The 23,311-nt window shown below is 34.0% G+C and overlaps 1 protein-coding gene across 4 annotated transcripts in view; it reads right to left on the bottom strand.

Annotated features, from left to right (window-relative positions):
• The window catches only part of PPP2R3A (protein phosphatase 2 regulatory subunit B''alpha), a 168,559-nt gene that overhangs the window by 29,992 nt on the left and 115,256 nt on the right, over nt 1-23,311 (bottom strand). For all 4 annotated transcript variants that reach the window (XM_081302778.1, XM_081302781.1, XM_081302779.1 and 1 more), the window contains 4 exons: nt 22,488-22,574; nt 17,789-17,945; nt 15,229-15,277; nt 14,539-14,628 (listed from right to left, as the gene is read on the bottom strand). In XM_081302778.1, coding sequence (XP_081158904.1) covers nt 14,539-14,628; nt 15,229-15,277; nt 17,789-17,945; nt 22,488-22,574 — 383 coding nt within the window. The remainder of the gene's footprint in view (nt 1-14,538; nt 14,629-15,228; nt 15,278-17,788; nt 17,946-22,487; nt 22,575-23,311) is intronic.

Raw genomic sequence — 23,311 nt, 5'->3', positions numbered from 1 at the left:
AACCACTAGAACTAATAAATGAATTCAGCAAAGTGGCAAGATATAAAATCAACACGCATAGGCTGGGGATGTGGCTCAAGCAGTAGCGCGCTCGCCTGGCATGCGTGCAGCCCGGGTTCGATCCTCAGCACCACATACCAACAAAGATGTTGTGTCCGCCGAGAACTAAAAAATAAATATTAAAAACTCTCTCTCTCTCTCTCTCTCTCTCTCTCTCTCTCTCTCTCTCTCTCTCCTCTTCACTCTCTGTTTAAAAAAAATAAATAAATTTCTGTATATCAGCGACAAAACTTCTGAAACGGAAATGAGGAAAAACACTCCATTTACAATATCCTCAAAAAAAAAATAAATACTTGGAAATCAACCTAACAAAAGAGGTGAAAGATTTATACAATGAAAACTACAGAACCCTAAAAAGAGAAGTAGAAGATCTTAGAAGATGGAAAAATATACCCTGTTCATGGATAGGCAGAACTAACATTATCAAAATGGCGATATTACCAAAAGCTCTCTATAGGTTTAATGCAATGCCAATCAAAATCGCAATGACATTTCTTGTAGAAATAGATAAAGCAATCATGAAATTCATATGGAAAAATAAAAGACCCAGAATAGCAAAAGCAATTCTAAGCAGGAAGTGTGAATCAGGCGGTATAGCGACACCAGATTTCAAACTATATTACAGAGCAATAGTAACAAAAACAGCATGGTAATGGTAGCAAAACAGGCGGGTGGACCAATGGTACAGAATAGAGGACATAGAGACTAATTCACAAAGCTACAACTATCTTATATTTGATAAAGGAGCTAAAAGCATGCAATGGAGGAAGGATAGCATCTTCAACAAATGGTGTTGGGAAAACTGGAAATCCATATGCAACAAAATGAAACTGAATCCCCTCCTCTCGCCATGCACAAAAGTTAACTCAAAGTGGATCAAGGAGCTTGATATCAAATCAGAAACTCTGCATCTGATAGAAGAAAAAGTTGGCTCCGATCTACATATTGTGGGGTCGGGCTCCAAATTCCTTAATAGGACACCCATAGCACAAGAGTTAATAACAAGAATCAACAAATGGGACTTACTTAAACTGAAAAGTTTTTTCTCAGCAAGAGAAACAATAAGAGAGGTAAATAGGGAGCCTACATCAGATAGAGCTACTTCAGATAGAGCTCTAATATCCAGAGTATACAAAGAACTCAAAAAATTAAACAATAAGATAACAAATAACCCAATCAACAAATGGGCCAAGGACCTGAACAGACACTTCTCAGAGGAGGACATACAATCAATCAACAAGTACATGAAAAAATGCTCACCATCTCTAGCAGTCAGAGAAATGCAAATCAAAACCACCCTAAGATACCATCTCACTCCAGTAAGACTGGAAGCCATTATGAAGTCAAACAACAACAAGTGCTGGCGAGGATGTGGGGAAAAGGGTACTCTTGTACATTGCTGGTGGGACTGCAAACTGGTGCGGCCAATTTGGAAAGCAGTATGGAGATTCCTGGGAAAGCTGGGAATGGAACCACCATTTGACCCAGCTATTGCCCTTCTCGGACTATTCCCTGAAGACCTTAAAAGAGCGTACTACAGGGATACTGCTACATCGATGCTCATAGCAGCACAATTCACAATTGCTAGACTGTGGAACCAACCCAGATGCCCTTCAATAGATGAATGGATAAAAAAAATGTGGCATTTATACACCATGGAGTATTACGCAGCACTAAAAAATGACAAAATCATGGAATTTGCAGGGAAATGGATGGCACTAGAGCAGATTATGCTAAGTGAAGCTAGCCAATCCCTAAAAAACAAATGCCAAATGTCTTCTTTGATATAATGAGAGCAACTAAGAACAGAGCAGGGAGGAAGATTAGGAAGAAAAGATCAACATTAAACAGATACATGAGGTGGGAGGGAAAGGGAGAGAAAAGGGAAATTGCATGGTAATGGAGGGAGACCCTCATTGTTATACAAAATTACATATAAGAGGTTGTGAGGGGAATGGGAAAATAAACAAGGAGAGAAATGAATTACAGTAGATGGGGTAGAGAGAGAAGATGGGAGGGGAGGGGAGGGGGGATAGTAGAGGATAGGAAATGTAGCAGAATACAACAATTACTAATAGGGCATTATGTAAAAATGTGGATGTGTAACCGATGTGATTCTGCAATCTGTATTTGGGGTAAAATTGGGAGTTTATAACCCACTTCAATCTAATGTATGAAATATGATATGTCAAGAGCTTTGTAATGTTTTGAACAACCAATGAAAAAAAGAAAAAAATAAACTCCTATAAGCTATTCAAGAACAGAGTTGCAGGAAACTCCATTATGCTAAGGGAATAACTAAATGTGTATTCCTTCATACATTTGTTATGCATATTTTAGCACATACTATATTCAAAGGCACTGGCCTAGTGCCCTCATGTATAATAAAAGTGAGTGAAATAGTTGCTAAAGATGACACCTAGAGAGATGACTAAAGCAGAAGCAGAATGTAATAAAAACTGGGGCAGGGATTGAAGAACACACCAAAATAAGGCTTGTTAAGAGTCTGTCCACAAAACAATCTACCACAAAGACATTTTTTCATATCTATTCCTGCTGGGACCAGATATGCAGTCTTAATACCCTACCTTTGTACACAGTATCTTAACACTTTATTGAGTGTATTACTTATTTTCATGAAACTCCTGTGTCTTTCATAGGCCAGAAAGTTGATTTCTGTCAAATCCTTCCTATTACATTTTCTTTTAAAAAAACATTTATTTTATTAACCTTTTAAAAAATATATATTTATTTTAGTTGCTGATGGACCTTCATTTATTTGTTTATATGCAGTGGTGAGAATCGAACCCAGTGCTTCTCACACATGCCAGGCAAGTGCTCTACCACTGAGCCACAATCCCAGCCCTACATTTTCTTAAACAAGAGTTTGATTTGGTATTTCTTCAAATGATTTGAAGAGTACAATGAAATTATATGGCTTGGGAGATTTCTTTTTTTCTGAATGGTTTAATATAAATATATTTAAAAGATATGAGTCTATTTACATTATGTATTTCTTCTTGGGCAAGTATTACTAATTAGTGGCTTTCAAGGAAATTTAAGTCAACATATTTATGTGTTTGTGTTAACTGTTGTATTCATCGATTATCTTTTAAAACATCCTAATTCCTCTTCAGTAACCTTTTTTGATTCATGAATTATTTAGAAGTGTTTTTTCAGTTTCCAAGTATGTAGAGATTTTCTAATTTTGTTTCCTTTTTCTTTTATGGTCCTGAAGATTGAACCTAGGGGTGCTCTATCACTGAGATATATTTCCAGCCCTTTTCATTTTATTTTGAGACAAAGTCCCACTAAGTTGCCAAGGCTGGCCTCAAACCTATGATCCTCCTGCTTCAACCTGCTGAGTTGCTGGGATTATATAAGCATATGCCACTGTACCTGGATCATTTATTTTTCTCTTACTGATTTCTATATTAATTCCATTTTGGTCAGAGAATATACTCTCTTTTATTTCAATGCTTTAAAAAAAAACGTTCTGAAATATATTTCACATCATACTTTCATTTAAAAAATATAATTCAATGTTTTTTAGTATACAGAGTTGTATAACTGTCACCACAGTTAATTTTGGGACCCTCTCCATCATCTCCAAAAACAAATTTCATACCCTCTAGCACTCATTTCTCATTTCCTCACAGGCCCCCAGTGGACTAAGCAATCACTAGTCTACTTTCTGTATCTACTTATTTTGCCTGTTTTGGACAACTCATATATAGTCATTCATTGCTTAACAAAAGGAAACATTCTGAGGAGTGTTGTTAGGCAGTTTCACTGTTCTATTAACATCAAAGCATGTACTTACATAAACTAAGATGGCTGTAGTATCACTAGGTGATAGTCACATGTGGTGGCCTGTTGTTGACTAAAACATTATTGTGGCACATAACTGTAAATGAATTCATATAGTAAGTGGTGTTTTGTGTTTGCCATCTTTTTTAAAATTTATTTTTTATTTTATTTTTAGTTATAATTGGACACAATATCTTTATTTTATTTATTTATTTTATGTGGTGCTGAGGATTGAACCCAGTGCCTCACCGCACGTGCTTGGTGAGTGCTCTACTGCTGAGCCACAGCCCTAGCCCTGCCATTTTTTTTTCCTACATAAATGTTTTCGAGATTCAACCATGTGTATTATGTACTTCATTTCTTTTTTAAATATTTTTTTAGTTATAGATGGGCACAATATCTTTATTTTATTTATTTTTATGTGGTACTGAGGATTGAACCCAGTACCTCACACATGCAAGGCAAGCACTCTATCACTGAGTTACAAATCCAACCCTTTCATTTCTTTTTTTTACTACTAAATAATATTTGATTTTATAGGTATACCACATTTGTTTACCTACCAAATGATGGACATTTGGGTTGTTCCTACGCTTTGGCTGTTAGATATAATGCTGCTACAGATTTTTGTGTGGATATGTCTTCATTTCTCTTGGGTATATACCTCTGAGTGGAATTACTGAATCATAAGGTAAGTAACTCTAAGTTACCGTCTGAAGAACTGTCAGACTATTTTCCAAGTGGCTTTGCCATTTTATATTCCTACCAGTAGTTTATAAAGTTCTGATTTCTCTTCATCCTCACCAACACTTGTTATTATCTGACTATATGATTACAGCTTTGCTAGTGGGTGTGAAGTAGTATATTGTGGTTTTTACTTTTTGTAGTACTACGTACAGAATCCAAGGCCTTATGCATGCTGGGCAACTGCTTACCACTGAACTACATCCGCAGCCTTATCTTGTGGTTTTAATGTACTTTTCCCTAATGATTCATGATGTGAAATATCTTTTCACGTGCTTATTCATCCATCTTCGCCTGAGAAATGCCTATTTAGATTTTTTTGTTCTTTTTAAAAACTGGGTGTATTTTTATTGCTGAGTTGCGTTGTTTATATATTCTAGATACAAGTTCTTTATCAGAGATATCATCTGCAGATATCCTCTCCTAGGTTGTAAGTTGTCTTTTCTTTTTTAAAAAAATTTTTAATTATACATGGGCACAATATCTTTATATTGCTTATTTATTTTTATATGGTGCTGAGGATTGAACCCAGTGCCTCACATGTGTGAGGTAAGCACTCTGCCACTGAGCCACAACCCTAGCCCTCATTTTCTTGAGGATGTCTTAGGAAGCACAAAAGCTTTGAATTTTGATGAAATCCCATTAATCCATTTTTTTTTAGAATCCAAAGCCTCTCTACGAACAGTAAGATTCGAGGTTAGTTTAAAAATATGGAACGCTTCACGAATTTGCGTGTCATCCTTGCGCAGAGGCCATGCTAATCTTCTCTGTATCGTTCCAATTCTAGTATATATACTGCCAAAGTAAGCACCCATTAATCCATTTTTTTTCTGTGTTGCTTGTGTTTGTGGTATCATAGAAAAGTAACTGTGCCTAACCAAGGGCATAAAAATTTACTTGTATATTCTTCTCAAAGTTTTGTAGTTTTAGCTCTTATGCTATGGCCTTTGATCTGTTTGACTTTTAATTTTGTGTATAAGGTAAGACTGGGGTACAAATTTATTCTTTTGCTTGTGATATCCAGTTGCCCCAATGCCATTTGTTGAAAACACTGTTCTTTCCAATTGGATTTTCTTGGCATCCTTGTAGAGAGTCCATTAGCCATAAATATATTTCTGGAGTCTCATTTCTATTATTTTATATGTTCATCCTTAATCAAGTTCTATAGTCTTATTTACTTTAGCTTTGTGGTATGTTTTAAAAACAGGAAGTATGAGTCCTATATTTCTTTATTTTTCTTCATGATTGTTTGGTTACTCTGATTGCTTTGCATTTCCTTATGGATTCTAGATTTAGCTTTTCCATTTCTAGAAAAATAGTAACAACAAAAACCTAAAAAGCAAATAACTGGAATTTTGTTAGTAATTGCTTTGAATCTACAGGTCAGTTTGGAGAGTATTGCTATCTTAACAATTTTGCTTGTTTTCTGTGGCTGTAATAAAATATCTGAGGCTGGGTAACGTATAAAAAAGGAGGTTTATTTAGCTCATAGTTTTGGAGGCTAAAAATCCAGGCTGGGTGGTCCCTTTGTTTTGGCCTGGTGAAGGTCCTGTTGACTGTATCGTATCGTGATAGATGGCATTATGGTGGGATTATGTACAAAAGAGAGAGGACATATGTCAAGATAGGAAAGAAAAGCAGAGAGGAGCTACCCTTATTCTTTTTATAACAACTCGCTCTCAGGAGAATGAACTCACTTTGCAAGACTAGCATTAATTCCTCAAAGGGCAGTGCCCAAAGATCTTATTACCTTGCACTAAGACCCACTTCTTAAAGTTTGCACCCTCTCTTAATTCCATTGCCATATTGGAACCGAGCTTCTAACACGAGAAACTTTGGGGAACAACTATATCTAGACAATGATATTAAGCCTTCTGAATCATGAACATGGGATGTTTTCATTTCATGTGTATTTCAATGTTTTATAATTTACAGAATATAATTTTTATATTTCCTTTGTTAAATTTATTCCTAGATAGCTTATTGCTATATAAGTGGAATTTTCTTTCTTTTCTTTGGTACTGGGGATTGAACCCAGGAGCTCTTTACCACTGAACTACATTCCCAGTCCTTATTTTTTATTTTGAGACAGGATCTCCCTAAGTTGCTGAAAGTGTCACTAAAATGCTCAGGCTAACCTTGAACTTGCAATTCTCCTGCCTCACCCTCCATCCAGAGTTACTGAGATTATAGGTGTGCATCACTGAGTCCAGTTTATGAGTGGAATTATTTTCTTATTTTCACATTGGACTTTTCATCATTAGTGCACAGAAACAAAATAGATTTAAACATTGATCTTGTACCCTGCAACATTATTTAATTTATATTTATGTGTGTGTATATATATATATATACACACACACACACACACACACATTTTCTTTATCCATTTATCTGTTGAAGCACACTTACATTGGTTCCATATCTTGGCTATTGTGAATTGAGCTGCTATAAACATTGATGTGGCTGCATCATTGTAGTATGCTGATTTTAAGCCCATTGGGTATATACTAAGGAGGGGGATAACTGGGTCAAATGGTGGTTACATTCCAAGTTTTCTAAGGAATCTCCATATTGCTTTTCAGAGGGGCTGCGCCAATTTGCAGTCCTAACAGCAATGTATGAGTGTACCTTTTCCTCCACATCCTCACCAACATTTATTGTTACTTGTATTCTTGATAATTGCCATTCTGACTGGAGTGAGATGAAATTGCAGTTTAGTTTTAATTTGCATTTCTACAACTACTAGAGATGTTGAACATTTTTTTTTCATATACTTGTTCACCAGTTGGGTTTCTTCTTCTGTGAAGTGCTTATTCAGTTCCTTTGCCCATTTATTGACTGGGTTATTTTTATGTATTTATTTTTTATTGTGTTGAGTTTTTTGAGTTTTTTGTTTATTCTGGAGATTAATGCTCTATCTGAGGTGCAGGTGGCAAAGATTTATCTCCCATTCTGTAGGCTCTTTATGTATGTTCTTGATGTTTCTTTGCTGTGAAGAAGGTTTTTAGTTTGATACCATCCCATTTATTGATTCTTGATTTTTACTTTTTGTGCTTTAGGAGTCTTGTTGAGGAATTTAGTTCCTAAGCTGACATGATGGAGAGTTGGGCCTACATTTTCTAGTAGGCACAGGGTCTCTGGTCTAATGCCTAGGTCCTTGATCTACTTTGAGTTGAGTTTTGTGCAGGAGAGATGGAGTTTAATTTCACTTGGCTACATATGGATTTTTGGTATGTTTATGGTACCTTTGTCTTGTGTTTTTGTGGGTTTGTCTCTGTGACTTTTATTCTGTTCCATTGGTCTTCATGTCTGTTTTGGTGCCAATACCATGCCATTTTTGTTACTATAGCTCTGTTACAGTCTGGTATTGTGATACCTCCTGCTCCACTTTTCTCACTAAGGATTGCTTTGGCTATTCTGGGTCTCTTGTTTTTCCAAATAAATTTCATGACAACTTTTTCTATTTCTATGAAGAACATCATTGGAATTTTAATGGAAATTGCATTGAATTAAATCTGTATAGTGCTTTTGGTAGGGTGGCCATTTAAAAAAATGTAGATGGACACAATAATTTTATTTGTCTTTATGTGGTGCTAAGGCTCAAACCCAGAGCCTCACACATGCCAGGTGAGTTCTCTACCATTGAACCACAACCCAGCCCAGGATGGCCATTTTGACAAAATTCTGCCTGTCCAAGAACATGGGAGATATTTCCATCTTCTAAGGTCTTCTTCAATTTCTTTCTTGTTCTGTAGTTTTCATTATAGAGGTCTCTCGCCTCTTTTGTTAGATTACTGTGAATGGGATAGTTTTCCTAATTTCTCTTTCAGTTGATTCATCACTGATGTATAGGAACACATTTGACTTATGGGTGTTAATTTTATATCCTGCTACTTTGCTGAATTTATTTATGAGTTCTAGAAGTTTTCTGGTAGAGTTTTTGGGTCTTCTAAATACAGAATCATGTCACTGGCAAACAGGGATGGTTTGAGTTCTTCTTTTCCTATTTGTATTCCTTTCTTTCTTCTAACTACTTTGGCTAGAATTTCCAGGACTATGTTGAATAGAAGTGATGAATGAGGACATCCTGTCTTGTTCCCGTTTTTAGAGGGAATACTTTTCATTTTTCTCCTTTTAGAATAATGTTGTCCTTGGGTTTAGCATATATAGCTATTTACAATGTTGAGATATATCCCTAGTTTTTCTAGTGTTTTGAACATGAAGGGGTGCTATATTTTATCAAATGCTTTTCTGCATCTATTAAATCATATGATTCTTGTCTTTAAGTCTACTGATGTGATGAATTATGTTTATTGATTTCCATATGTTGAACCAACTTTGCATCCCTGGAATGAACCCCACTTGATTGCAGCGCACTATCTTTTCAGTATGTTTTTTGTATATGATTTGCCAGAATTCTATTGAGAATTTTTGCATCTATGTTTATCAGGGATATTGGTCTGAAGTTTTCTTTCTTGATGTGTCTTTGTCTGATTTTGGTATCAGGGTGATACTAGCTTCATAGAATGAATTTGAAAGTGTTCTCTCCTTTTCTATTTCATGGAATAATTTGAGGAGTATTGGTGTTAATTCTTCTTTGAAGGACTGGTAGAACTCAGCTGAGAATCCATCTGGTCCTGGGCTTTTCTTAGTTAGTAGGCTTCTGATGGCATCTTCTATTTCACTGCTTGAAATTGATCTGTTTAAATTGTGTGTGTCCTGATTCATCTTTTGCTCTGTTAATATGGTATATAACATTTATTTTTTAGATGCTAAACCAACCTTGCATTTGTGGGATAATTCTCATGTAGTCATGACATAATCTTTTTTATATGTTGTTGGATTTAGTTTCCTTGTATTTTGTTGAGTAAAACTGACTTGATAGAATGAGTGTCAAAGTTCTTTTATCTTCTATTTCTAGCTTATAAAGAATTGCCATTAAATCTTTCTTAAATGTTGGGTAATATTCTCCAGTGAAGCCCTCTCAGTCTGGGTTTGTTTTTCTTATTCAGATATTTTCTTTCTTTTTGAGCCTGTTTAGTACTTTGTGTTTCTCCAGGAATTTGCTCATTTTCTTTATATTGTTACCATAAAGATGTTCATTCATAGTCTTCCCTTATAATCCTTTTAATTTCTATAACATTCTGTAATGTTGGCAATGACATTGTTTCATTTCCAATTTTAATACTCTTACTATTCCTTTTTCCCCTTGATGAGTATAGCTAGAGGCTTATCAATGTTACTGACCTTTCCAAAGAATTAACTTTTGCTTTTGTTGATTTTCTCATTTATCCATTTTAATTTCTACTCTTCTTTGTGTTTGCTCTGCTAATTTGCCCCCCACCACCCCACCCCTGTCTTAAGGTGAAAGGTTAGATTACTGATTTGAGATCTTTCTTCTTTTCTTTCTTTCTTTCTTTTTTTTAATCTTTTTTCAGTTGTAGATGAACACAATATCTTTACTTGTTTGTTTTTATGTAGTGCTAAGGATTGAACCCAGGGCCTCACACAGGTGAGGCAAGTGCTATACCATGGATCTACAACCTCAGTTCTTGCTTCTTTTTTAATATATGCATTTAAAACTATAAATTTCCCTTAGCATTGCTTTCAATACCTCCCATAAGTTATGGTACACTGCATTTTCATTTTTATCATCTCAAGTTTTGGTATGTTGTGTTTTAATCCATTCTTTTCAAAGTATCTTCTAATATCTTTTCTGTATTTTTTTTTTTTGAATCACTGGTAATTTAAACAGTTTATGTCCTTAGGTTTGTGAATCCACAAGCTTCCTTCTGTTACTAATTTTAACTTTATTTCATTGTATGATTTCACTTTTTAAAATATTTGTCGAGGCCTACCATATGTCCCATCTTGGAGACTGTTCTATGTGTACTTCAGAAGAATATGAATTCTACTGTTCTTGGGTGGAGTGTTGTATTATTGCATGTCAGACTGAGGAGGTTATAGTATTTATAATGTTGTTCACATCTATTATTTCTTTGTTGATCTTTGTGGCTTGCCAATCCATCATTTAAAATGGGGCACTGAAGTCTCCAACTATTATTGTTTAATTGTTTATTTCTTCCTGCAATTCTGTTAGTTTTTGCTTCCTGTATTTTGGGGCTGTGTTGTTAGGTACAAATATATTTATAATCACAATGTCTTCCTGTTGGATTGACTCTTTTGTCACAGAAGAATGTCCTTCTTTGTCTTTAAGAATAGTATTTGTATTACAGTCTATTTTCTTTCCCTCAGTATAACCACATGAACTTTCTTGTCACTACTGTCTGCATGACTTTTCCCTGTCCTTTTCCTTTTTGTACCTTTAAATCTATTTTTATAATTATATCCAGCCTGATAATCTCTGCATTTTGATAGATTTTTTATTCAGTAACCTTTAATGTTATTGATATATTGGATTTATGCCTGTTGCTTTACTTTTTGTTTTTTATATCTCAGAGTTTTTCCTTTGTGCTTTTTTAAAAATTCGTTTTACATTTAAATATTTTCTTTCTTTTTAAATTTTGTACTGGGTATTGAACCTAGGGGAGCTTTACTGCTAAGCTACATTTCTCAACCCTTTTTATTTTAGTTTTAATTTTTTTAATATTTATTTATTTATTAGTTATTGGCGGACACAACATCTTTGTTTGTATGTGGTGCTGGAGAATCGAACCCGGGCCGCATACATGCCAGGCGAGCGCGCTACCGCTTGAGCCACATCCCCAGCCCTTTAGTTTTAATTTTGAGTCAGGGTTTCACCAAGTTCCTTAGGAGCTTGCTAAGTTGCTGAAGCTGGCCTTGAACTTGTGATCCTCCCGCCTCAGCCTCCTTAGCTGCTGAGATTCAGGCATGCATCACTGAGCCTGGCACATTAATATATTTTCTAACATTTTAATCCTTTTTTTTCACTATTCATTTTCTAATTGTTTTCCTACTGGCTTCTCTAGGATTTATCATATACATTGTATGTGTATGTTGCTGAGGATCAAACCCAGGATGTTATTGCAGCCTGGTAAGCACTCTTCCACTGAGCCACATCCCCAGCCCTATCATTTACATCTTATCAGAATGTTCTTCAATTTTATACTATTTAATTCCAATAATACATTAAACTATTACTCATATATCCCCCTTTCCTTTTCTTCCTCTTTGTGCTATTATTGTTACACATATTACAGCTACATATATTACAAATTTTTTGTTTTAATTACTAGTTTCTATAATTTATGTTCTTTAAAGAAGCCGAGAGAAGAAAGGACAGCAAGCATATATTCACACAATTTGTTATATTAACTCTTAACTACTATTTCGGATTCTCTTAATTTGTTTCTGTGACATGAAAGGAGTTCCAAAAAGAGGAAAAGATGGATGGGAAATATCTGAGGACAGCTTTTCCACAATTAAGGAAAAATGAAACATGAAGATTTAAATATTGAAATTGAGAGGGGTAACAGAACATCAAAAAAAAATGCAGAGTCTTCAAATCTTTGGAAATTTAGATAATCTAACTGAAACAATACCAGCCATTCAAAATAATGTATTATTGACAGATATGTACACACACACACACACACACACACACACACACATATATAATATATGATGGAAATATAATGTATGTGAAAAATGTGTTACCAAACTAGGTATTGCATGCTGCCATTTATCATAACATATCATGTGAAGTAGGGAAAAAGAGGAGGAGGAAGAGGAAGTGAGGTGAAGCAAAGGGAAGATGAGCAGGAGATGGCTGGAAGGAAGAGGGGGAGTAGAACAATATAGACCAAACTGTTAATTATAGGTCATAAAATTATGAATAAATTTTATGATAAGGTTTTAGATTAAATATATTTTATAATTTGCAATAAGTTATACTTGTGATAAAATAATACACTTAAAAAATTGGGGCTGGGGTTTTAGCTTAGTGGAAGAGCACATGCCTAGCATGTGTGAGGCATCAGATTTGATTCTTAGCACCACATATAAATAAATAAAATAAAGGTCTATTGACTACTAAAAAATATTTAAAAAAATCCAGCAGAAATGGGTAAAACATACAAAAAAGGCAAGTCATCTACAACAAAATTAAAATGGCCCATAAATATACACAGTTATGTTCTGCCCAATGATGTTTTGGTCAGTGATAGACCACATATATGATGGCTGTCATATAAGATAATAGAGATGAAAAATTCCTATTGCCTAACGATGTCATAGCTGTCATTGTACCACAATGCATTGCTCATGTGTTTGTTGTGTTGCTGGTGTAAACACACCTACTGCATTGCCAATTATAGAAAAGTATAGCACATACAACACATAAGACTTATAATACACAACTATGTTACTGGTTTATATATTTACTATACTACCATTTTTGTCATTACGGTATACTACTTTATCTAGTTTCTTGACTGCATCAAGAGGCCATGTTGATATTGACTATACCACCCAGGTTTGTGAAAGTACACACTATTGTTCATACAACTACAAAATCACCTAATAATGCATTTCCCAGAACATGTATTCCCAATGTTAAGTAACATGTAATTGTATATACCCAACCTCCCTAGAAATCAAAGAAATACAAATTATGATGATACTGCATTTTTAACTGATCAAATTGGAAAATAGTTTTCATAGGAAGATGCTTAGTGTTAGTAAGGATCCTAGGAAATAGGTTGATAAATGTATGAACATACCGTTTTTCTTCTTAAAAAATTTCTACACCTTTTAAACTAGCAATTCCTTTTCTGGGAATTTATTCTATGGAAAAATAGTGGCTACTCCAACTCTTCAGCTGTAATGAATATTAGAGGACATTTTAGAGAATATTCCATGAAAAATTTGGATTTATATTAATTAAGATTTAATCCAATGGTATGTGCCTAGGCTGAGACAGGGGGATTGCTTGAGCCCAGGAGATGGTGGCCCTAGGCAACATAGCAATACCCCATTTGAAAAAGAAAGAAAATGATTTAATACACTGAAAATAGTCTAAAATGGCAAATAACACGTAAAAGAATATACGAAAAGACCACATAATATAGATGTTTTTTGGATATTAGAATTGTTAGTATAAAATTTGCTTTTCTTTTGCTCCTCAATGTTTTCTAAGTTATCTAGAATAGACAATAAATTACTATATTTGAAGTAGAAAACAGTTATTTAAAAATAAAACATATTACCCTAAGATATGGAAGCTATTTTTATTTCTTTTTCAATGATTTATAAACATATATCCAATATTTACATAACTTTTTGAGCTAATGTGGAAATAGCTGAGTCAGTTACACTTACCACAGCATCAAAGATTGCATTCTCTGCCTCCCTTGATAAGGAGCACAAATTATGTACAGAGCACTGTGTTACACAAGATAGGAATTATATATAAAAGCCAGGGACCTGTATTTCTGACTTAAATAAGAGGCACATTAACGGGGAGAAAAAGACTTATAAATTCACAACTACAAATCAATGGTTGAAAGTGTCAAGGAAAGGAAGAGGTGATTCCAACTGGGAGAATGAGGGCATGGTTTTATATACTAGTCAGCCACAATTTGCTTTTCTTTCCTTCTCCAATTTACCACTGAATGATTAAGATCATAAAAGAACTAAAATTCAAAGTATCTACTCCCATATTCCATATAAATGCTTACTAATGTTACTGATCCCTCCAGACCAGCTTATGTGCCACTTCACCATTGTTTCTGTAGGTTAACAGTATTTCTCATGATATGCTGTGGCCAAGAATTCTATGTCTGTCTCCTTCCCTAAACTGAGAGCTCTGATAGGGCAGAGATTAAGTTTAACCCATTTTAGCATCCTCAGGTAGAATCAGCTTCCACAGATATCTGTCATGACCTTTAAAGCTTTGTGCATGTGTTTAACATCTAAGAAAATAAAATGTAAAAGTCATACCTGGTAGGATTCCTCTTGTCTTCCTCAGAGATCAAAAACCAAACAAAATCTGCGTAGCTCATTCTTCCCTCTTTCTGTACTGTTTTTCCTCTGAAGAAAAATGCAAGATGTAAAATTTTCTGAGCAATTAAGGAATAAAATAACATCCTTCCTTAGAGAGGAAGGATTCTACTTTTTGAAAAAGTAGAATGCTGGGTACCTCATAAACGGCACATTTTGTGGCCTAACTTCTTTTTTAAAGGCCTCCAGGGTGAAACCAGAAGATATTTACAAATATGAAGAAAAGAAAATATGGTTTCTAATTTAAATACAAATAATGGTATCAAATATTGTTACCTGTATTTAGGCATAAGACTAATTCTTTTTTTAATATATATATTTTTTAGTTGTCAACAGATTTTTAAAATTTTGTTCATTTATTTATTTATATGTGATGCTGAGGATCGAACCCAGGGCCTCACACATGCCAGGCAAGTGCTCTACCACTGAGCCACTACTCCAGCCTAAGACTAATTCTTATGTTAAAGAGAATTACTGTCTTACATTAAACCATGATTGTGGGTTTTTTTTTTTTAGGATATTATTTGACCCAATAGTGCTGCCAAATTATACAAGAAGCCTTGCTAATATGAGATTATTACATTATTACTAATAGTTATGTTTTAATTCAGATTTTAAACTTTTTCTTACCTTGTTACTGCCCCAGAAAATATCCTTTCAATAATTCTGTTTGATGATGCTAAATGTAAATAACAAATTACAAAGATAGTTAGAAATATACTTCATGTAAGCAATACTTCTGGCAAATTTATTTTCATTTGCTACAAGCTAAACCATAACAATCTTCTATGACAAGAATATGAGTAAATCTTTCTTTTTTTTTTTGTAAACAGAGAGTGAGAGAGGAGAGAGAGGAAAGAGAGAATTTTTAATATTTATTTTTTAGTTCTCGGCGGACACATCTTTGTTGGTATGTGGTGCTGAGGTTCGAACCCGGGCCGCACGCATGCAAGGCGAGCGCACTACTGCTTGAGCCACATCCCCAGCCTGAGTAAATCTTTCTTATATATAATTTATGCTTTTTTTCCAGTAATTTTAAAAAAGAACAAGGAAATGAATGTGCTTGACATTTGCAAAGTATTTATGTAGTTGAGCTTATATGTATAAAATTTATATTGATTTTTGTTATCCATAAGACAAAATTTCCTCTAAAACAAGACAAACGTTATCTCAGCATTAATTCAAGGGGGAACTGATTTTTACAGCTCCTAAAAAAAGGTCAAATGAAAGCAAGTAAAACAATGGAGAATTCTTTTAAGCAGAGTTTTAGAAAAGAAATTAAAACATATCATGAACATACTTTCTTAATTCCCATTCTATGAAAGTCCAGGATATAACAAAATTTTTAGAAATTCTATCTGTAAGTCTTATTTATATAGATAATTATATCTTAAGATGATATATTGCTTTTTGATAACTGATGTTAAAAAATCTATAGCAGTATACCTCACTGTGATTCAAACAGCCAAAGGCATTAATTTAAATTAAAAAAAAAGAAAAGGAGATCTTAGGTCTCAGAACTGCTCTTTTAACAAGTACCCCAGGCAATGGCATACACACTAGAATTTCAGGACCCATGATGAGGTTAATAGGGAGTTAGCAGCTATTGACATCTAGTTTTTCTGCATGCTGTTAGATATAGTCAACATAAAGGTACATGAGTCTAGTAGAAGAAAACTTTGAATGTGTGTGCCAGGAGAGTCATACCTGGCCACACAGAAAAAAGCTTATATAAAGACCCTCTATACTTTATTGAGCACTATCGTATGGGGTTAATAATTTGTACTAGATAGAAAAGAAGGGGTATATAGGGAAAGCAAGGATATTTAATTCCAAAGCTATGATTTTTCTTAAGTCTTTTTTAGCTTTGGAAGCAATGATTCCATTTCCTAACCCTGAAGATCATATTATTCTATACTGTCCCATTAAGCACAGTTGCTGAGTGAAGAATTATTTACAGTTTAGAGGTCTCTGCATTTATTCAGACCTAGATGCCTGCTTTTCTGAACTTTGTCCCATTCAAATGAATCTAGTGAGTTGCTATTATGAGAGGATTTTTGAGAACTTGAAAATTACGTTTATAGCAACCAGAAAGGGAGCCTTAGAGTCCATAGGATTGTGCATGATTTTTTGAGGCTGGCTCATGTATGGATGATCTGTTATGGGTAATAGAAAGGTACAGGGCTAATAGGGCTGATCATATACCTCTATGAATATATTCATCTTTATGGTATATTTTAGTGACAAAAATGTTATGACTACTTGATGATGGGAGGTAACAGTACTAATATGTTTGTTTATCAAATAAGTTACATGAAGTATTTCCCCTTTATGTCTGCTTGGAACCTGAGAAGGAGAACGGCCACAAACCATTAGTCACAGATATACCAAATAACAAACAATATTCAATACATTTATTTAAGATCTATACTCTGTTACATCTAAAAAGGCTGAGAAAATATTTAAGGACAGAACAGGAATAATCTTATGACAGAAGAATGAATCATTGTATGTTGGTGCTTAATTAAGAATATTCAATCAGTAGGCAATAGGTTCTAAGTTTGCAGTGAGCAAAAATGAAGCAAAAAGCATAATATTGTCTGACATGTAATTTTTTCTTTTCTTACAAAATCACACAAAATTCATCTTCAGAGGAAAATATCTTTCTGGAATAAAATTGAAAAAGTAAAATTCTATAAGAGTCCTTGAAAATAAAACTTGATAAGGTAGAGACATTATTTTCATTCTTGGCCTTTTATAGAAATATTGTTAAATGAAAAAGTTTATAAAAAGTGTGTATATGTGTGTGTGTATATATATATATATATACACACACACATATATACTCTTTCATATAGATTTACAGAGGTGTGAATTTTATTCAATTCATCATCATAAAGATACACATCACTACAAAGTCTTGCCACTTTATTAAAACTAATAGTGGTATTGTTTACTTACCTTTAAACCCCTTATAAATCTGGCCTCTAAATTGAAAACAAAAAAACAAAAAAAACAACTTTGTTTCCACAAAAGAATTCTTGGCTCTGTAAAGAAATCCGGTTAGCCACAGAATTTAAGAAATAGAAATTTCTCATAATAAGTGGGAATAATTTACATAACTTTTCAAAATAACATTTTCAAAATGTTTAAGCCTTAAACATTTCTTAGCCTCTGCAGAATTACTCACCCTGGTCATTATATCGAGAGAGATCGGCCTGGCTGATGAACAGGTCATGATCACTATCTAGCTCCCAGAATTTACAATATATAACATAGAAATGTTCATAGGAGAAGTAATCTGTGATTTGATTTATATCTTCCTCTTCTTCTAAAAGGGCTAGAGTCTGAAAATAATATGAATAGAAGATTAATTTTAAAATTATGAAAAACAAGCTTAGGCATTGTAGTCTAGCAAGTTTCTGTTTTAAATTGAATTTAAAATTTTGTCTTTTGTACTAAACCAGGTACTTTTTTTTAACAGGTAACCTGCTACTACCTTTAATCAACTGATTCATCTACAAGCATTTATTGAGCTCTGTGATATACTTATCAGCAAAAGGCTATGATGTGGAAGATACAAAAGCAAAATGATATGGAGGATACAAAAGCAAGGAGAGGGAAGGATCATCACTAAGAGGGCTGTAACCTCTCAAAGGTCCCCAGACTGGCAGGCACAGACAATCAGATGATAGACTTAAAATGCATGGCCATAAACTAACACTGCTCTTAACTTTTCAAAGTTATGTGAACAATATTAAGAAGCTTGGGAATCACATACAGCATTTATTTGTAATGAAATCAAGGATACCATAAGATTAGTTATGCACACAATTGTGGTAACATATGGTGGTGGCCTTGCATAGAAGGCATGGTGGGTGGAGCTGCAGGATCCTGAGCTGGAAGAAAACTGAGTTTCTTGACTCACTATGTATCCCTATGGAAAACATCAGAAGTAAAGATTATAAACACACGATTCTATAGTGAGCCAAATTAAATGAGTAGATAAATGAACAATTTCAGAAATGGAATATTCAAAAAGAAACCTTAAGGAAACAATGAATAGGGCTGGGGATGTGGCTCAAGCGGTAGCGCGCTCGCCTGGCATGCGTGCGGCCCGGGTTCGATCCTCAGCACCACATACAAACAAAGATGTTGTGTCTGCCAAAAACTGAAAAATAAATATTAAAAAATTCTCTCTCTCTCTCTCTCTCTCTTTAAAAAAAAAGGAAACAATGAATAGAAAAAAAGTCAGTTGGCAGAAATAAGGTCAGATATGTCAATAATCACAATAAAGATAGATGAGCTTAATCTCCCTACTGAAAGACTTTTTAAAAATTTTTTTAATTTGTTTTAATTAGTTATACACGACAGTAGAATGAATTTATGCACTTTGATATATCATACATAGATAGGATATAATTTCTCATTTTTCTGAGTGTATATGTTGCAGAATCATATTGGTCATATAGTCACATATATACATAGAGTAATAATGTGTTTCATTCTACTATCTTTCCTATCCCAACATCCCCTCCCCTCCTTCCCCATCACTTCCCTCTACCTAATCTAAGGTAATGCTATTCTTTCCTAGTACTCCCCGTCTTATTGTGAATTAGCATCTGCATATTAGAAAAAATGTTTGGCCTTTGGTTTTGTGAGATTGGCTTATTTCACTTAGCATGATATTCTCCAACTCCAACCATTTATTGACAAATGCCCTAATTTCACTCTTATTTAAAGCTGAGTAATATTCCATTGAGTATATTTATCACATTTTGTTTATCCATTCATTTATTGAGGGACACCTAGGTTGGTTCCATAGTCTAGCTATTGTGAATTGAGCTGCTATAAACATTGATGTGGCTATATCACTATAGTATAAATAAAAATAAAACAAAGGTTATTGTGTGCACAACAACTAAAAAATATTTTTAAAAAAGTCTTTCATGTAATAATATAGTGAAAGACTTTTAAAAAATATTTTTAGTTGTTGATGCACACAATAACCTTTGTTTTATTTTTATTTATTTTTATGTGGCTGAGGATTGAACCCAGTGCCTCACATGTACCAGGCAAACACTCAAAAACACTCTATCACTGAGCCATAATCCCAGATCCCGGAAAGACTTTTTGATTGAGTATGAAAACAAAATCTAGAAAGATGATTTTGGTATATGAATATCTGTAAGAGGTTACACCTACAGTAAAAAAAAGAAAGGTAAATATAAAAAGGTAATATTAATAAAAGTAGTCAATGAAAAGGAAAATGTGTGTTAATATTAGTAGAAAATAAAATGGAATTCAAGATGAAAATCAAAGGACAGAGAGGACTGTATCATAATACAAATGCATTACTTTGATAAAAATTATTTTTTAAATGCAGACAGAAACCAAAATGCTCTGGTAAATTGAAAACAACAGAAATTATTAAATTATGGCAAATCTGATTAATGGAAGATTTTGTGGTGAGTAAAAATTATAGTCTACATATAAATATAGGAAAACCATGATGTAGTAAGGGAAAAATATAGGCTGCAAGATACATATCAAGAACTGTGCAAAATCCCCAAAATCCATACACGTATATGAATGGGGCTAGAATAACACAAAAATGGCACTACTTCCATTAGAGGAGTAAAATGTGGTTTTTCTTCTGTGTTCTAAATTTTCTTGTAAATGGTTTGTTTTATAAAATATCTTTTCATGTGTATAAAGCAGAATATTGTCAGTAATAAAACAAATCTTTCACCTACTGGATTGTCACAACATAAAGAAGAAAAATGTCTTCTTTTGTTGGTGAGTATGTAAGTGAAGGTATGAACTAGGCAGAATCTATCAAGTTAAAATTTTACATGCCATTTGATGCAGGATTTTCCCTCTAGTGGTCTATTCTGTAGGAAATTTCTGGCTTATATACAGCCAAAAGGAAAGTATAAGGATGTTTTCTACACCACTGTAATAGAGAAAATCTGAAATTGAGGAATATGTAATTAAAGTGCAGCATGCAGTTGATAATGCAGTTGTTAGGAGAAATGAGATAGATTTACATGAATGGAAATGAAAGAAGTCCAAGACACTGTTAATAAACAAGTTACCAGAATAGTAAGTATGAACCCATATATTAGGGGGAAAAGTCCTCATAATAGCAGCCACATAAAATTATGTATTCCATATATGCATTTACAAGGAAATAAAACTACGGATAATATGGGTTCCTTCTGGGAAGGAGAGTGAAATGGCAGAGTAAAGACAAAGAGCAACTTTTGCTTATCTTTTAATCTAGATATATCCATATTATTTGTAAGTTTGGAATAGTTGTTCATGTACTAAAAGAAAGACTAAGGCAAGAGATAGGGAAGAAAAGGGAGACAAAAATAAATTATACTCCAAGAAGAGAACATTTGAGTTCTATTTCCAGTTCAGCAACCTGCCTGCTGTATGCTCTTATGCAATATAGTCAATTATATTTGAGACTCAAGTTTTATTATCAGTAAAAAATTGATTATAATAATAATGATTCAAAAACTACAAATGATAATGTACTTCAGAAAATGTGAGGGAGTATTATCATTGTTCTTAAGATGTTATGGAGGGCTGGGGTTGTGGCTCTGTGGTAGAGTGCTTCCCTAGCATGTGTGATGCATTGGGTCTGATCCTGAGCACCACATAAATACAACACAATACAATACAACACAATAAAATAAAGTTATTATGTCCATCTACAATTAAAAATTTAAAAAAAGATGTTATGGAAATACTATCATCTTAACACATTCCATAATACTACTGAGAGCTGAAGCAGGCATCAGGTATTCAATAAGCATCAAAATTACTGATCATTTTAGAACAAAATGTTTTAAAATATATTATGAACTGTTAATTTGGCCAAATCTTCAATACCATGACTGTCTCAGGAAAAAATAAAGAGTAATAAGGTTGTATTATTTGCCAAAGCTTCATTTATTAAGATTCATTTAAAATAAAACATTTCTTGGTAGGCTGACAGGAGGATTGCAAGTTTGAGGTCAGCTTCAGCAACTTAGTGAAACCCTATCTCAAAAAAATAAAAAGAACATGAGATGCAGCTCAGTGGTAAAGTGCCCCTGGGTTCAATACCCAGCAATGCATAAACAAAAGCAAAAACATTTGTTTTTAAGTCAAAACAATTCTACTTTAGTTTTATAGAAGCTGTGATTAGGCATGAAGATTACCTCAGTAAAAGGCTCCCACTAGTGGTCAATACTTTCATTTGATAAAATAACTGAATGAAATGTATTCCTATTTTAAAGGAATTTTTAGTACTGTTCTTTAGCAGTAGTTGGATAAACTCACTGCAGAAAGAATCAGGTCCATATTCTTCCATTTCTTTAGTAAGGCACTTCCCCAACCTGGTTCCAGCCTCATCAATGGTCACTCTCCCAAGGGCTTCTGGCCATTTAATACTGTTTGGCAGTTCTTGAACATGATACTTTCATGTTTTTGCCTTTTGCTTATGCTGCTTCTTCTGTCCAGAATTCCCATTGTAGTAATTTTTTATCTTGGTAAACTCCTGACATCCTCCAAGTCAAGACCACATGCCATCCCTTCTATGAGACCTTCTCTGCATCTTTTACACATGTCTGTGGAATCTATCAAGTCTGCTGTTGCTGTCTGTGCTTGTCTCTCTCTTGTTCCACATTGCATGCCTTAAGGCAGATATGCCTTGCTATTCAATTTTCCTCCTCCCCTCACCCTCCAACACATTCTGGTCTCTCACTATAGGTATCTGATAAATGTTTAATGTCTAAAAGTAGTGATAAAGCTTTGCATACAGTAAGCACTCAAATATTTGTTAAATGAAGTAAAAGGATTAAATTGTTCTTTATATCACTGTATGAGAGGCATACTTGCAAAAAGTTGCTTTTTCTTATCTCTGTCGAAGTAATTTTTCCACTCCAAGATCTGTTGACCGTGTAGAATATTCTCTGAATAACCTGGTTCCAAGGAAAACAAAACCAAATAAAAATATTAAAGATCTCCATTATTTTACCAATATATCTGGAGGCAATATTTTTTTTGAACCAATTTAAGTTTTGATGTCAGGTATAATTCCTGGTGAAAAATAAACCTACATCTACATATTTTGAATCTGCTTTTATAATTTTGGGAAGAAAAAATTTTCTGCTCTCAAGTCTTACTTTCCCAGCTGCTTACACATCCCTTCCTTTATTTACCTCTCATTTATACAGTGATGCCCAAGTAGTGTTTATTGGCTGAATGTTCTGAGAAGGCAAATGTGGGGGTAGTATCTCCTAGGTTGGTCTTATGACTGATCAGCAGTCAGAAGGATGGCCGTCAAGGTAGTATGATTGAAGAGGGCATTATTCTGGTTATTAAAGCTTTATTCATCAGAGCCTTGAATACCTCTGGTTTTCCATACTTTTATGGAAACTCAAAATACATCTTGGGTAATTTACATGCTGACTTTCACACGGGCATAAACACCTTTCTTATCAGCTAGTGTTTTAATGAGTTTAGCAGAAGCAAAACTCTGGAAAACACCAGAGATAGGATGGGAAGGAAACAGGAAACAAATGTCTAGACTGGGGATGTGTGCTACAGCATAGGGGAAGACTGGAAAAGTAAGACAGAGGCTGCAATCCCTGGTACCAAAAAAAAAAAATCAAAATCTCATTTATCATAATTCCATGTCCCCTCTCTTAAGTTAAAG

The sequence above is a fragment of the Spermophilus citellus genome (genome assembly GCF_964194105.1).
Source record: "Spermophilus citellus genome assembly, chromosome: 7".
In the NCBI taxonomy this organism is placed as follows: Eukaryota; Metazoa; Chordata; class Mammalia; order Rodentia; family Sciuridae; genus Spermophilus; species Spermophilus citellus.
This window is presented reverse-complemented; position numbering and strand designations above follow the sequence as displayed.